Genomic DNA, 17,567 nt, shown 5'->3' with positions numbered 1-17,567 from the left:
CGTACGCACGGCTAAATTAGGGAGCGTTATTTTCCGTCACCCGTTGTGGTCTGAGCAGAAACGCCCGCCCACCCCTGACACGGGTTAGCCAATGCCTCTTAAGGTGCTAGTGCTACATATTTGCTTGTGTTTATTGAGTTTCAAAAATGCGTGCCAATCTTCATTAAGGCGGCGACCCGTCCCTGCAAGCTGCACAGCTAAGCCGGTGCAGATGTGACAGGTTAGCCAAATATTAACCGCAGGTTTGACGTATTTGCTGTATTTCAGATAATCTGGAAAGAAAATTCTTATCTGATTGGCAATCCAGAGGTCCCTGTGTACTTTGACTAGAGTTAACATGTCGAGTTATTTGAAATCAGTAATGCATCTAATTTCGGCAGCAATCGTGTTTGACTAAGATTACTACTTTTCCTGAAGACTAAAGGCCTTTCTCAGTCGATGGCACGCACTCGCGCACACACACACTCACACACACGCACACGCGCACACTCACACGCGCACACACACACACACGCGCACGCTCGCACACACACACACACACGCACCCGACGGCGTGGGTGGTCAGGAACAGACCCCCCCCCCCCCCCCCCGTGAGCGTCGCCGTTTCTCAACCTCACACTTCCACTAGCTGTCACTTATGCAAATCCACACGGTTGCCGTGGCAATGGCCAAACGGGGCGGTCCCGGGTGAGCGGCGTGGTGTCACTCTCTCCCTCGTGTTCAGACGTAGCGCCGCCTCCAGAGGGGTAGACCACAGCGACGTGTTTTCAGCCCCTGAAGATGAAGAGTATTGTGTGCGTGTGCGTTGGGGAGAGCTGCTCAGAGCCTGCCCTGGCCCTGCAGGGCTTTGGGAGGGGGGCAGCGGGTGGGTTAGCGGGCCGAGCTGAGGGTAGGGCTCTTGGGCTGGGTCTCAGACGGACAGATGGCGGGTCTCGTCCCCGTCCGCAGGAGAGCCTCAGAGCGGAGAGTCCACCCCGTCACGGCCCTCCTCCTGCCCTCCTCCTGCCCTCCTCCACTCGCTGTCATTGTATCCCTTACACAGTCAGAAGCACACCTCCATCACACCTCTCCAGCGTTCCCTCTCTCCCTCCCTCTCTCCCTCTCCCTCTCTCTCTTCCTCTCCCTCTCTCCCTCTCCCCCTCTCTCTCACGTCTTCAGTGGGTTCTTTCTCTCTCTGTCACTGTGCTTAGCTACCCCCTCTGTTATAGACAAGGCAAGCAGAGCAATCAAGTTGTCAACGGACTCCCACGTGCACATGCACACGCACGCACGCGCACATGCGTGCACTCGCACACACTCAAACACACACACATACTCCCACGCGCACACACTTGTACACAGTGAGATTGTCTTCTCTTGTTTCTCTTGGCTAGTTATCTGACATTCAGGAGTCAGGATCTATTCTGACAGAGTAATTACTAATGTGGCTTTGCTTTAATCACAGTGATGGAGATGGAGGGAGTGAGGGAATTCTGATGGAGAGAGAATGAAGATGCAGGAAAAGAATGAGACGAGGCATATACCCCTTCACCGTCTCTCTCTCTCTCTCTCTCTCTCACACCCTCACACTTTCCCTCTCTCTTTCTCTATCCCTCCCTTTTTTTGCACCCCTTTCCTTGTTTTCCGACCACCCCTCCCTCCCTCTCATTCACGTCTCCCTCTCCCTCTCTCTCCATCTGTCAGAGTTCTGGAATGGATGTTGGGGAGTTTTGTGTTGCTTAGCAACTGCGGTTGCCATAGGAACTGCAGAAATCCCATGTGTCCTTTGCAGCTGGGAAAATGAAATAAATTACAATGGGAATAAAATGTGATGAAAACGTGAGGAAAGGGGCCCCGGTTGAAGTTGGACATCAGATGTTTGCATCGATACGTCAAAGAAAAAAGGAAAAAAACAAAACCGTTCTGCCATTTTGGCATTGCCGTTCTTCTCCCCATACAACACGCTGTTAATGTGTCACGTGGGCTGTTTGCATGTGCTCAGACAAGCTCAGCGCTTGAAAGGCATTTGCACCGTCTTTCAGTTCAGAGAGAGAAATCCTCGCGTTTTTATTTACTTACTTATTTAAACGCGGTTGCTGATAGCCTTATTTAAACGCCGTTACTGATCGCTGCCTCAGTGTATTTGGCGGGTTAGCGTTATCGGACGGAAGGCCTGCGGCACACAGGGTCGTTGGCGTCGTTTAAGGAAACGAAACGAAACGGGGAAAGGCCCGGTTGCTCTCAGCCGCGCGCGACCGCAACGTTACCATCGTTCCTGACTCCAGTGCGCCGCGGCGGATTAAAAAACGTTTCCGGCCGGTCAGATCCGATCCGTAAAAGCAGGACACGGAGCGCGGAGGGGCCCCCCGGTGGCCACGCCCCGTCTGCGCCTCCCGGGGTCCGCCCACGGGGCGACCGCTGCTCACGGTCACACGCGGTCATGAGAGAGTTCCACGAAGGGGAAGGGAAGCCTTGCGTAACATCGAAACCCTCTCGGGGGCAGGAAAATGTGCGGAGCGCCTCCGGCCTTGTTGTGCTGCTGCTGCTGCTGCTGCTGTTTTTGTGTCCCTGGAGCCAGCGGTACGGGCAGCTTTCCGCACAGCCCCCCGGCGGGTTCGTCGCCGGTCGTGTTGACCGTATCACCGCCGTGTTGACCGTACCGCCGCCCTGTTGACCGTATCACCGCCGTGTTGACCGTATCGCCGCCCTGTTGACCGTATCGCCGCCCTGTTGACCGTATCGCCGCCGTGTTGACCGTATCGCCGCCCTGTCGACCGTATCGCCGCCCTGTCGACCGTATCGCCGCCCTGTCGACCGTATCGCCGCCCTGTCGACCGTATCGCCGCCCTGTCGACCGTATCGCCGCCCTGTCGACCGTACCGCCGCCCTGTTGACCGTACCGCCGCCCTGTTGACCTTATCGCCGCCGTGTCGACCGTATCGCCGCCCTGTTGACCGGCCGCGGTCATCGCCGCGAGTGCGTGCGCAGCAGTGTGCGTGCGTGTGTGTCTGAGTACAGCCTTAATTGACAGCCTTCGGCCCCACCAGGCTCCCTTAATTGCTGTGGGATTGAGGAGATTAATTGGCCCGTCAGCGTCATTATTTCTGCCCCACTCACTCCGTCTCTCACCCTCCCTCCCTCCCTCCCTCCCTCCCTCCCTCCATCTCTCCCACTTTGCCTCCGAGTGGACCAGAACGATTTGCGTAAACACTGAGCCCGCTCAGCGCACGGTAACCTTTGGGTGTCGTTTAGGGTGTGGCGTGGAAGGGCCCTTTGGGCCGGCTCCAAGCAGAGCCCCGGCATCCCCTGCGTTGGAGGGAGCTCGGGGCCCGGAATTCTCCGCTAATTCGCTAATTCAGTTGGAAACGGCGACGCTATCGAGTGGTCTGCGTCCGACCCTCTTCATTTCCCATCATGCCGCGGTCTCTCGCTTTCTCACATACACTCTATTTCTGTCTCGCCCCTGCTCTTGTTTTGCTCTCTTCCCCTCTCTCTCTCTTCCCCTCTCTCTCTCTTCCCCTCTCTCTCTCCTCCCCTCTCTCTCTCCCCCTGTGTATCTCTCCCTCTCTCTCCCTCTGTCTCTGCCCCTCTCTGTCCCTCCCTCACACTGGTTCCAGCTCCTGGCTGTAGGCCCAGCTGTGTTTATAAACTCTGTCCTCCATTGTGCCGTTTGTTTCCCAGACTGGGCGTGCGCCCGCCCGCGTGTGAGTGTGCGCGCGAGCACGAGAGCTCACGGTCCCCACTGTGCGTGTGCGTGTGCGTGTGCGTGTGCGTGTGCGTGTGCGTGTGCGTGTGCGTGCGCGTGTGAGCTCACGGTCCACTGTGCGCGTGTGTGTGCGCGCGTGTGTGCGCGCGTGTGTGCGCGCGTGTGTGTGCGCGTGTGTGTGCGCGTGTGTGTGCGCGTGTGTGTGCGCGTGTGTGTGAGCTTGCGGTCCCCACTGCGCGTGTGTGTGTGTGTGTGTGTGTGTGTGTGTGCGCGCGCACGTGTGCGTGAGGTCCCCACTGCGTGTGCGTGTGCACGTGAGCTCATGGTCCCCACTGCGTGTGCGTGTGCGTGTGCGTGTGCGTGTGCGGGTCCCCACTGTGCGTGTGCGCGTGTGCTGGTGAAAACAGCAGCCGGAGTGCTTTCAGGGAGCCTTCAGAGTCTCCACCGACACACACGGGGCCCAAACCAGAAATGAGACGTTAAGGCATTTCTGCTCTCAAAGTCTGCCAACGAACACTGCCAAAAAATAAATCTCTCTTTTGTATCAGTTATTTTTTTGCGGTGGTGAAAAGGAAAGGAAACCGTATCGAGACGCGGGAGAAACGCTGAGGAAACGGCTTCCCGCATAAACGGCTCTTTCCTGCAGACAGCATCGCGCTACCTGAAATAAGCAGGTGCCATCCTCGATCTGGAGCTCCACTCTGATTTTCTTTCATTTTCGCTGTCTGCACGACCACCAGTACAGTCTTTTTGTAGCTGATGGGCTTTTTCTTCCGTTATTTGCCGTTATATTATTAGTAACTGCCTTGCTGTGGGATTTAACTGAACTGTTGTCACCTGCTTGGCCACTAAAAAACACCCAGCACGTCACGTCGCCAAATGTAAACATCTCATCTGTATGATATGATATTATGATATTCGCAAGCAAGCTTAAAATAAAGCAGATTGGAATGAAGAACGACTAACTTCATCTTGCTTATTCCTCTCTTGGCCTTGGCTTGGGTAAACAAAGGTGTGGTTGGTGTTTACCACAGAAGTGTGCTCAGTTTGGGTGCTGGTCGTGGGTGGGGGTGGTAGGGGCTGCTGTTGTGTGAATTCCCTGCGTTTAGGCTCTTAGCTTGCTTTGTTTATCCTTGGGTTTGGGCTGGATTGGGGGCGGGGGAGGGGGGCTGTTGTCATAAACACAAATTATCCCGAGCTCTGCCACGAGTGGGTTTTATTATTTACGCTCAACTCTGAGAGACAAACATAAGTATAGCCCTTCAGTGTATCCGTCCATTTACTAAATGACCTGAATAGGCATTAAAAAAAACCCATTTAAAGATATCTGTAACTTTTTTCCAGGGGAGCGTGATTACCTTTTATTGCTGCGATTGCACTTGTCTCATTAAATATTGCATTTCCCAAAAGAGGTTGTCATGGAAACCGGAGACCTTCATTTCAGCGTGATTCTTCCGGAGAAAATCTGAGAAAGGCGAAGGTCTGCGATTTGCAATTTCGCAGCAAATGGCAAATACTGTGCTACTCAAAACACAAGGACACACACACACACAGGCTGGTTGGCAAAAACAATGTCCTCAGTAGTTGGTAATTTAGGATTTAATGTGATTCCCACTGGTTTGGAATTGAATTCAAGGAATTGATTCGGGTGAAGAGTTTAACCTGGATTTGAGTGCATGTACTTTGCTCCATATCCCTGGCTACTTCGTTTCAACGTTGTGTGTCCTGTTTCTGAGGCTCCGATTGATGTCCATTTAACCAGATTGGATATCACATCCGCCCATAGTTTTACCTTTCCGTTCTACTTTCACAGACTTTGTCCATATATAATTACACATTCCCATACTGCAAAAGGTTAGATATTGGCTAAATCAACACTGATAGTTTTCCCGCGGAGACTCCTGAGAATATAAGCGCTTTAAACCTTTTCCAAGCCAAATGGAAGCTGTGGCATTTGAATGTTATTTGTGTTGTTTGATGTATACGTTTGTGCTGAATTAGCTCCTCCAACCCGGAAACACAATGAACCTGCGGTGCTGTGCCGGCGCTTGAAGCTGCTGAAAGTCTTGTGCGAGATGTCTGCTTTTAGCTGTTGACAGGTAGTGGTGATTACTGCTGCTTTGTGGTTTTAACAGCTTTCACTGGGTGTTAACAAGCCTTGCTTTAAAAAAAAAAAAAAAAAACAATTTTGTGACTGGCACTATGAAGCCATGACAGTGGATTTGAAAGGGGAAATTGTCCTCAGTTTTACTCAAGAGTGCGAATGTATTTGATTCTTTTTTTTCTTTTTCTTTTTTACCTATGCACACACTCACACACACACACACACACACACACCCACACCCACACCCACACCCACACCCACACCCACACCCACACACACACACACACACACTCACACACACACTCAACCAAACAACGAGCACTCTGGCCCTTTTGTGTAAATTGCATCATCAAGTTTGGGTGTCCTACGGTCTAGTCTGCGTCCTTTTAAATAATTTTTTAGATTTCAGTTAGATTATGTGGCTACTAGCCACGCAGATATATTTAGCCAATTATGACACATTAATGAATAGACATTTTTATGCATGAGTTTGATATGTCTAGCTTTAAAATACTAAAAATATATGGTAGAAACTCAATAATAATACAAAAAAAATGCTTTTGAATACCAGTGTGTTCAGCCCTGTATACATGAACCCCCCCAATTAAGTTGCTGCTCAGCGCTTAACCATGTGTGCCGTTTCCCTGCTCTGAAAGTGTATTATAATTCCTTCAGACACCTTTTCACCTTTCAGTGTTTGGACTCAGTGGGCCGCGGCGGAGTAAATAAAGCGTCTAAAAGGAAGTTACACAGCCAGAGTAAACACACAACGTCTCCGCTTATTTCACTGGAACTCCTCCACGCTCCCGGCCTGCCGGAGCTCCTATCTCCAATGTCAACACGGAGGGCAGGCCCAGATCAAACGGGGTCTGCGAACCTCCTGGCTGGTTAATGCGTTTCGGGATTTAACGAGCGATCAATCTTCGCTGATAAGGAGAAGGTTTTTCTGCGTCGGTCGTCATTATGGGAAGTTTACAAGCTGCACCTGTGTTACAGTAATAAATCTCCGCTGATATGGTGCGCCTAAAATCTTTTGGCATCGGGCTGAAGGGACAGCATGCGGCTCATGTTAATTCTTAACATGGCTGCACGAAGACGCAGCCTTTATCTCAAAAAGACTCGATAGCTAATCCAATATTAATGCGCTTCCAAGGACAGGGATCGACACAGGGCCCGGCATGCATGAAGAGCAGGACACGGAGTCGGAGTGGGAGTGCTCCGTTCCGCGTTGAAGCGGCACCTGTCAGCGCTTCTTACACTGTCTGGTTTAGCATGTGACCATTCTGTTTTTCAGGTTGTGTGTGTGTGTGTGTGTACGTGTGGGGATGTGTGTTTGCGTCTGTATCTTCGGTTAAGCGTACACACCTGTCAACACCTCACCGGAGCTCGCTTTGTTTGCTGTTGGTTGTCCCAAGTTGGTCAGTGTGAAAGTGCAGCAGATGCACGTGTGTGTTGTGTCTTTGGTTAAACACGCTGTGCATACATGGAGAGACTAGAACAGGGTGAATCTCCCTCGGAGGGGCGAGGGGGGGGGGGGGTAGAGAGGAGGGTGAGGTGCTGGTAATTGGACCTAAAATAAACTGGACACTGTTTGCGGAGTCGGTGGAATCCATTTGCGTGTGCGCTTGTGTGTCCACGTGCACGCCCGCGGCCTTTACCCAAATGTGCTGGAGCGGAGGAAGTGCAGAGTCTGTACTGAAACACGGTTACTTCTGACAGCCCGTTGAGTGTGGCTTAACATAGCGTGTTTGTTCCTGCTTCCCTGTGTGTGTGTGTGTGTGTGTGTGTGTGTGTGTGTGTGTCACTGCGTGGGCGGTTAGTGTGTGTCTGTGTGTGTGTGTGTGTGTGCGTGCTCATGAGTGTGTGTCCTGGACCGCAATTTTTGTATTGGCTGCTCACTTCCGCACTGATAGCAGGCTGGAGGGAAATTGAGTGTGGAGACAGCAGGCTTTGTGAGGCAGTATTTTGCTGTGTAACTCTTAACACGCAAACACACAGTTATGGCTGCTAATACAACATGCAGAACATATGCGGGTGATCACATGGCATCGATGCACACACAGACCGAGAGGCAGGTGCGCAGGGCGGACTGCTGATGCCGGAGGGCAAATGTATGGGGTCATGGATGGGATTTGAATGGGTCTGATCACTGTGGAAATGTAGAAGACTAATGTGCTTATTCTCCTGAGGGATTTCCACTTTCTCAGTGCATCATTTATGCGTTTTAGGTTTCAAACGGCTCTTCTGACCCCGAAAGTGTGGCAATGAAAAAGAGCACATTTACTACATTTGTCTGTGAAAAAGTAATGTTAAAAGGACATTAAATTTGAAACCGGCCTACATTAGCGAGGGGAAAAAAAAGAGAGACGTACTCTGCTCTGGAGACCTATTTTGTCATTTCATTCTTTTCATGAGTCATACAGTTTATTTTGTATTTTTTAAACAGTGCTTGAATCTTAAAGCGCTTGGATGACTTTCCTCACCTCGTTAGCATGCCTGCCTGCCTGCCCGCGTGCGTAGCGTACCCTGGTGGTTTAGACTGACCCGCGGGTGCCTTGGGGCAGCGCTCCCGTTCCAGATGGTCAGAGGCGGGATGCGATTGGCTGCAGAACGCAGCGCATCTTGCTCTCATTGGGCCCGGCCCGAGGGGCGATGCGGCCGCTGTTTTACGAGCGATGGTGTCACTCCGGCTGCTGTTCTCCACGGTGGAATTTCCACCACGCCGGGCCCAAAACTGGAAACTTCCTCACCGAAGAGTTCAGCCCACTGCGCTGGGAGACCTCCATTTATGACCCTTTGTTCCGAAGAAGCATCTCCTTCAGCCCCACGAGGCCGCTCTCTTTAAAGACCTCTCCAATGCCTTTCGCACAAGCCTCTGACTGCAGGCCAAGGCAAACTGCCCCTGACTCCCACAGCGGCCGATCCCGGACCTTCGCTCCGTAAATCCAGTGAGGTTCGCAATACCTGCCCGTGAACTCGGCCAGCAGCCTGAACCACCGATGGATTCTGACTGGGGGCGGGGGGGGGGAACTGTCCGATCGTCTTCATTGAGGCAGGAAAAGGAACAAAATAAAAAACGAGCGTGCCGTTTCACCCCTAACTTGCTGAATTGGGTGGTCCTGCTAGAGACGAGGCCTGGCCCTCATTGGCCCCGGTGCTGGTCTGTAAACACAGCGCCTCCCTTAGGCAGGAAGCTGTAGGATGACAGGCTAGGGTGGCTTTGAGCTGCAGTTTGCTCTGCTTTAAGGTAACGCATCTCCTGGCTGGCTGTTCCGATGCGTTCACGTTGTTCTAGCATCCTCCTCACCATCCTATTATTTTTCTCATTAGTGCTCATCTCCTCCCAGTAATTCCCTGTTCTGTTCTTGGACAGATCTGCTGGTGGAAAGGCTCACTCACTCGCTCACGTTTTGTCATTTTCGCCTGTTTTTTGTGTGCAGCCTTTTTGTTTTTCCATCATTCCTCAATATTTCAGAGAACAATAAAATTCACTGCACAATAATGATGAGTCATGGTTATTGGCCCTGTATTCCTGGACCGACCCCAGAGTTTCAAAGGGCCTCATATTTGACATTTCGGCAAATTTAAACAACGACACTTGGATACAGAATAGGGGTGGAACCGTTTACTTGAGTAAACAAGTAGTCGCCAGCACATTCTTAAATGTTTCGCAAAATCTGAATTTTCTTTCAATTTTAAAGGGTATAATGTATCTTTCTTTTTATTTTTCCTTTAACACTTGATACATTAAACACTTTGGTTGGTAGACCATTTGCTGTAGGTGCAAGGGAGAATATAAAATCTGATTAGGCCAAATCTGTAAGTCAAAGTGAAATGGAACACAATGTTTCTGTCCGGGGAGGGGGTACTAAAATATGAGGTTGTTGAACGCAAATCACATTTTATATGGCAGGTATTTCCGAAACTGCACGGAGCCAGAACATAGAAGTGTTTTGTGGCCACGTACTCCCTGTAAACCCCCCCCCACCATCCGCTGATGAAACGCTGTCACCACAACATCTCTCACGCGGCTGACACTAACAGACTGGCATCGCAGTGCCCACATATACCCACCATTCAGGGTCACCACGAGAGTTTTTGTTGGTGGGCATTCTTGAAGTGGCTCTGCAGGCAAAGTTAGTGTTGCCGTGGAACGCGAGCAGTCAAGTGCCACACAGGGAGGGAGAGAGGAAGAGAGGCAGAGGGCAAGAAAGGATGGTGGGATGAGATAAAAGGGGAAAGGAAAGAGAAGTGCAAAAAAGATACCGAAAGGCTGGAGTAAACATGAGCATATCAGAGTGGTCTCTCTCTCTCTCTCTCGCTCTCGCTCTCGCTCTCGCTCTCTCTTGCTCTCTCGCGCTCTCTCGCGCATGCACGCACACGTGTACACACGCACCCATTGAACGTGTGTGGTTGTTGGGCAAGTCACAGCTCCGTTGTATCAGCTGTGAGGTAGGCCCTGGCCCAGTGTGTGTGTGGCCCCTGAGCTTGTGCTAAAGGAGAGAGTATGTGGCCCCTGAGCTTGTGCTAAAGGAGGGAGTGTGGCCCCTGAGCTTGTGCTAAAGGAGAGAGTGTGGCCCCTGAGCTTGTGCTAAAGGAGAGAGTGTGGCCCCTGAGCTTGTGCTGAAGGAGAGAGTGTGGCCCCTGAGCTTGTACTAAAGGAGAGAGAGTGTAGCCCCTGAGCTTGTGCTAAAGGAGAGAGTGTGGCCCCTGAGCTTGTGCTAAAGGAGAGAGTATGTGGCCCCTGAGTTTGTGCTAACTTATCCCCCTTCTTATTGGGAGGTGCAGGTGATGCTGACTGGAGGTGGATAGTGGAGGTTCACCAGGAGGGCACGAGGAGGTTGAGCTCACAGGAAGGATTGGGATTGTTTTCCTGTTTTTGCCTCCTGTTTTTTTTTTTTTTTTTTTTTTTTTTATCCATGGGAGATTATTCTCCTGTGATCCAATTAGTGTGAATTAAGGGCCTATTTTAACGCCGGTAATCAGCTTGCTCTGGCGAGGAGCGTGTGCCAGGCCTGCGGGGACACGCTTCCCGTGGGGACCCCGTTATAACGGCCCTTTCGGAGGGCCTGGCCTACGCATTCAGGAGCCATGGGCCCCGCGGAGCTGTGGAGGCGGCCCCCGCTTGACCCCCATGTTTATTTCTGACAGACGTAACTGTTGCGCAGGTGTTTAGAACCGAAAGCAAAAACAAAGAAACTAGAGCGAACGGCGTACGCGGCTACTGAGTCAGCGCCTTTCGGCAGGTTGTTTTGTGTTATTCGGTTTATTGTGCTTTCCTTGATGAAGAGTATTTGGGTGATTGTCTGAGACGCGCCAGTACGCCGACCGTGGCCAATTTGGAGCGTGTGCAGCACTTGAGCGCGCGGCTGGGCGGCTGGCTCATTGTGCAGCTTCGCTGACGTGGGCTGTCTGAGGGCCTATTAGCCGAATTAAGTGACAGTGCGCCGTTATTAAGGGTAATTCCTCCACAGTGAGTCTCCCCAGATGAGATTGTGCCGGCGCCCGACATCCTCCTTATCATCCTTTATTGCGTCCATTAGCCTTTGTCTTTCTGCCCGCAATTCCTGTCTGATTCTCTGGAAAGTCGTCTATCTGAAAAGCTTCTGCGCGACCACCAGCGCGAACAAGGCCTACTGAAGTTCAAGCTTGTCCGGACATGTGATGTGTTAATGGGCTGATCGAGATGCGCTTCTCTCCCCTCCGTCTCGTGCAAGCTTGATAACGTGTTCATTTACCCATATCTCTCTTTCTCTCTCTCTCTCTCTCTCTTAGGGTTCCTGCTCTTTAAGGATTTCTGTCTGAATGAGATTGATGAGGCAGTCCCCCAGCTCAAGTTCTATGAAGAGGTAAGAGTTTCCGCCCGCTCCTCCTTGGCTCTGTCCATGCCTCCAGGTCCTCTGTGGCCCTCGCAGCCTGACCCCGGGCCCTCCAGGTCCTCTGTGGCCCTCGGAGCCTGACCCCGGGCCCTCCAGGTCCTCTGTGGCCCTCGCAGAACTGACCCCTGGCCCTCGAGGCCCTCTGCGATTGTGCAGATGCAGTTTGACCCCAGAGAGGTTTGGACTCCAGCCGTGATTCAGCTGGGGCTTGTGAGGTGGCTCTTCAGTTCATGCTTCAGTGCGTAGCACAGGCATGAAGTGGGATGTACATGCAGGAATATGCGTGGGCCTTTCGTTACGACATTTTAAAATGACGTTATAAATGACCAATTATAAGCAGGGCTTTGACCAGTATCTCCCGGAATGGAGGCGATGTATTGTGGGAAGCTAAGCTAAACCCCATGGATTTCACCTCAAGGAAGTTCATAAGTTCATCCCCAAATGCAGATGTGTTGGACTTTTGCCGCGACGAGGCCGTTTGTAAACGCGCTCCAGTTCCCGAGCGTCGCTTAACGGACGACAATGCAGGGTAGGAGCACGGCGTATTTATTCCCCCCCGCAAAACTGCGTGATGTTCTCCATTTCCACATAAACACGACCCTCTCCACGCTCCAGCTGCACCGCCACACACAGCCTTTCTTCTGTCTTCTCTCTCTCTCTTCCACATTTCGGGAGGAGTGATTATTCACGGCTTCCGGCCTGTTATTATCTGGAGAGCCCGAACGCCGCGGGCGAGCCGCCGTCCCCCTCGCGAACGCTCGCTGCGTTTGCTAATGGAGATGATCTCCGCGCCGCGGTTAATGTCTTCCTCCTCTTTCGGCGCGGTTCGCGCCGCGCGTTGAAGACGGTTGCGTACTGCTGAGCAGTTACGCCTCGGGGCCGCCTTTCCGTCCCGGTCGTGACGATCGTACACGACCTGGCTTTTCACATTTTTTCGAAGGCAGATTAAACCTGTCTGTAAAAACTAGCAGGACCTCGGTCTCTGCTTGCAGTCCGCTCAAACGCTGCTCTCTTGCCCATCGACGAGGACTATCAGATTGGCTTTATTCCGCCAACCTATACGCTCCACAAACTTTATTCCAACCCCTGTCGTGCTGCATGCGGGAACAGTTCTCAACGGGGAACGGTTCTCATTATTAGAAGCTTTTCTGTTAGTCAGACATGCCGTTACTTTGAGGTTGGGTACATTCGATTGTGTTTCCTTGAATTTATGTGATTACATTCCTCCTTTAACCGGTGAAGGACGCGATTGCCGCTCATGATGTGAGCCTGTCTCCTCCATGGTAAAATCTGCCCTGAGCTCTCTCTCACGGGCGTCACCAGCCTGGTCATAATCCAGCGCATTTGAGCCCTCGCTCTGCCCCTTCACCTCTCCGTGTCTGCCTGAATGTAATCCAGGCCCGTGAGCAGGTACCACACCGAAGTCCGTGCGTTCGGGAACTGTTTTAGCAGCCTTTCGGATTAAGGTATTTGCGGCAGAGATTAAGGATCATATGATTGCTTCACGGATTATGCTGTAATCTGCTGTGATTGTTTCAGATTAAGGAGTATGAGAAGCTGGACTCTGAGGAGGAGAGGCTCTGCCGCAGCCGGCAGATCTACGACGGCTACATCATGAAGGAGCTCCTGTCCTGTTCACACGTAAGCCCCGTCTCCAGCCCCCTCCTCTCCCACCCACCATCACCCTGTAATCTTCCCCTTCTGTCAGAACATCACCCAATGGTCCGCCTTCCTCTCAGAACTTCACCCAATGATCCGCCTTCCTCTCAGAACATCACCCAATGCCCCCCCCCCGCTCAAAACATCACCCAATGATCCACCTTCCTCTCAGAACATCACCCAATGATCCGCCTTCCTCTCAAAACATCACCCAATGATCCGCCTTCCTCTGAAAACATCACCCAATGATCTGCCTTCCTCTGAAAACATCACCCAATGATCCGCCCCCCTCTCAAAACTTCACCCAATGATCCGCCCCCCTCTCAAAACTTCACCCAATGATCCATCCCCTCTCAAAACATCACCCAATGATCTGCCCCCTCTGAAAACATCACCCAATGATCTGCCTTTCCCTGAAAACATCACCCAATGATCTGCCTTTCCCTGAAAACATCACCCAATGATCCGCCTTCCTCTCAGAACATCACCCAATGATCTGCCTTCCTCTCAAAACATCACCCAGTGAACCGCCCCTCCTCTCAAAACATCACCCAATGATCCGCACCCTCTCAAAATATCACCAAATGATCCGCCTTCCTCTCAAAACATCATCCAATTATCCGCACCCTCTCAAAACATCACCCAATGATCCGCACCCTCTCAAAATATCACCCAATGATCCGCCTTCCTCTCAAAACATCACCCAATGATCCGCCTTCCTCTCAAAACATCACCCAATGATTCGCCCCCTCTCAAAATATCAACCAATGATCCGCCCCCTCTCAAAACATCACCCAGTGATCCACCCCCCTCTTAAAACATCACCCAACGATCTGCCTTCCTCTCAGAATATCACCCAATGATCTGCCCCCTCTGAAAACATCACCCAATGATCTGCCCTCCTCTGAAAACATCACCCAATGAAAATTTCACACCCCCCTCCCCCTCCTGATACCAGCTCTAATCGTTCCGCCCCAATCCTGTCATCAACCAGAGCCCGCTCCCTTCCCAAATCTGCCCAAAACTCCCAGCACCCTCTGATGCGCTGAGTCACTGAGTGCTTCGAGGACCTTCACCAGTCTCTGTTTGCAGTCGTCTGCTGCTTACACCCTTTGAGTTAAAGTGGTTGAAATCCTGCCTTCGCCAGTTTTCCCCGTTGGTGAGGAGGCAGTGCTTCATTTGGCGAGCCTGTTTATGGTGCCGGCTCTCATTAGGATGATGGTGGATTTGGGTGATGGATCTCGGGGGTCTGATGGCTTGAGCAGCTGTCTGCGCACCACTTAAACGTTTCTCATTCATTTGCAAGTTGGGTAAATGCTATCCAGACGATTTCCAATCCACGGTATCCTCCCTCACAAAAACGAAATGTGCGGACTTGTGCTTTAATCTGGCACCTGCTGTACCACAACTTTTCAATGTTCGCCTAATCTGTTTCACAATAAGTTTTTAAGCTGCATAAGGTTCGATATTTAGCTCAATGTGTGTTTGAATTATCGAATATCTGCTGAAAAACTGTCTGGGTATATTTGAAAACAGTGCTTTACAGTACATTTTCTCCCCAGTAGGCAGGCCACTAAGTGAATTTTGTTTTCTTTCTTTAAGGACGGTTATCATCTCAATCGATGGCTACATTTAGCTCGCTAATCGCTGCGCTCAAGACTCTTCATTAAATTACGGCGGAAAAATGCAATTTCTCTGACGTGTCATACAGTCGCATGTGGCCATACAGTCTGCAGCATCAGTTAGCCATTGGAAATTGGAAAATGAGACTGAGTTTGTTTGTGGAGATGCCCGGGGTCAATTGTCTATTGCTGCTATGACTCAGGAAGTGTACTTCAGGATGTTGGCTTTGGCTGAAGTGAAATACTTTGCTGACCGTGCCATTAGAAGGCTTTTCAGGTCTTCACCAGCCATTGGCCTCTGAGTGTTACTGTCCACAAAGGGCAAACACTCAATTTAAGTGGGAGTGTGTTAAAGTCAAATTGGTCTCTCTTTACAAAAGGTTCAAAAGTTGTTAATCATGAAGTAATGAATACAAATACATTAATAAGCATGAAATTGCATATTTTACTATTGAAGGTACATTACATACACAATTACATATTCAGTTACAATATGTATACATTAGCAACACATATGATAAACGTATAAGTTAACCATTTACAAATAAATTAACTTACATTTTAATTCCAGTATGAATCTGTATAAATGTTAAGATGATTTAATGCTGTACAAATACACAGATTCATTTCTCAGCAGGTAAACAACTAAACACGATTCGTGTAACCTTATTGTAAAGGGTTACTGTAAAATTCTCATACTTCTCTAAAATGAAAACTACACCTCGTAGTGAAATTCTAATTATGGGGTTGAGCTGCCAGATTCTCATGTGAGCTTTATATACAGCCCTTCCGGAAAGTTCTAAGCCACTTGACTGAAGGGAAACCCACCGAAATGGGAGAAGATGAATTATGTATCACCTATGCTGCATTCGGAAGAAACGTTTGTTGCGTTTTATCTGAACCGAAAGCCCCTCAGCAGCGCAATGACATCCCCCGTACTGCTGGGTCTGCCTGTTCCCTGCTCTAATGCTACGGGCAGACACGAGCTTTGGTGCGTGTCACAGAACCACATTATCCAGTTCTGTTCCGCTTGACAAGTTGTGTGCAGTTCATCCCTTTTTTCACTTGAACAGAGGCCTTTTGATGAAAAATGGTATGATTTGAACCCCATTGCGTTTCAGAAATCTGGGTGCTAGGTTGGCCTTGTCTGTCGTTTTCAAATTCAAAACGATTTCTTTCTGAAAAAATGCCACAAAGAAATAGTAGCTCCACAACATTTTCAAGTAATTAGGGAAATATGTTTGGTGCTCTTCATTTAGACTGAAAGCTTAGGGCTGCTGTAAAATGAATACTAATGTGAACACTCCAGTGCCAAAATCCTGAGAACTCTTTACATGTGGTATGACCTTTAAGATTTGAGTGGCACCAGTTTATTGGTCTAAACCAGATACCGATCTTGTATTGCATCAAAGTCAGTGGTTCATGACGGGAAAAGACAGCTCTACAAAAGATGTTGTTTAAAAGGGAAATTCTGGCTGCAAAAAACTGTCCTATACTTTTAATTATGATTGTTTGTGTTGTTGGCTGGTGTACATTTGCAAAAGATTGCTTCCAGACATGGTCTTTGGGTGCCCTGTGTGCTGGATTTTGTTCCAATCCCATATTGTTCCCTTCATAACTCCATAACTTCCAAAGAGAACAAAGGTATTTCATATTTGTTCAAAACCGTAATCTGATCGGGTCTCTTACAAGTAATGTATTAATTTTCTTGTGACGGATGTCTGTTTTTTTTAATGCTGTTGATTTTATTTATTTGATTCAACCTACCGTTGAAATAAGCAAAGGCCTAAATGATATGGACACCTTCCATGTGTGGAACAGTTCCAAGCAAAAGAGCCAAATCTGCTTTGTGTTAAATCTATTTAAGCACCCATCCAGCAGTCCTACTAATCAAGAGATTGGCTCCAGCCAGAACTACCACAGACGGGGGTTCCCCCGGACTGAGATACCAGAGGATGTGTAGCAGGCAGTAAAGCAGGAAAAAGCAAGTGAGCAGAGGCGTCCTGGCCTGGTGTGCGTGCCCTTGTTGCACCGGCAGGCTGCGCACGGCAATGGCAGCCCTACCCATAAGCCCGAGCGTGAGGGCTGTTAGCGCCAGCGGTTGAGAGATACAAGCCCGGCACCTGGCAGCAGACGCGGTCTGATATGAGCAGGAAGCAGCCAGATCCTCCACAGACACTCACAAGGGCGACAGAGACCGCCGGTCCCGGGCCAAACCCTCACCTCCAGGCCTGAGTCAAAACCCGGAGCGGAGTGCCGTAGACGTGGAGCTTCAGGGAGCGAGTGGGTTTAATGCGATGGGACGGTGCGCTCAGCCAGTTCCAATGGGCTTGGGAAGGCCCCAGGTTCCACGGCTGAATATCCCCGTTTTGAGAAGGCTATGGTACCCAACCCTGTTCCTGGAGGTCTACCCTCCTGTGCTTTTTCCATTTCAACCCCAATGTGGCACACCTGATTTTACTAATTGGCGGAGATGTCTACCTGTTGAGCGAGGTGTGCTTTGTTAGGGTTGGAGTGAACCTACAGGACCGCAGATCTTCAGGAATGTGCTTGGGAACCAGTGTGATAATGGACACACACACACACACACACACACCCACACACACACACACGCACCC

General features: G+C 50.4%; 1 protein-coding gene across 1 annotated transcript in view; it reads left to right on the top strand.

The window, feature by feature from the left end:
- grk3 (G protein-coupled receptor kinase 3) overlaps nucleotides 1-17,567 on the top strand; it is a 60,811-nt gene that overhangs the window by 18,835 nt on the left and 24,409 nt on the right. The window contains 2 exon segments of the mRNA XM_061262622.1: nucleotides 11,565-11,638; nucleotides 13,208-13,309. Of these exon segments, the coding sequence (XP_061118606.1) occupies nucleotides 11,565-11,638; nucleotides 13,208-13,309 (176 nt within the window).

Source organism: Conger conger, chromosome 12 (genome assembly GCF_963514075.1).
Source record: "Conger conger chromosome 12, fConCon1.1, whole genome shotgun sequence".
NCBI lineage: Eukaryota > Metazoa > Chordata > Actinopteri > Anguilliformes > Congridae > Conger > Conger conger.
Note: the sequence above shows the minus strand (reverse complement) of the source record. Positions and strands in the feature narration are given on the sequence as shown.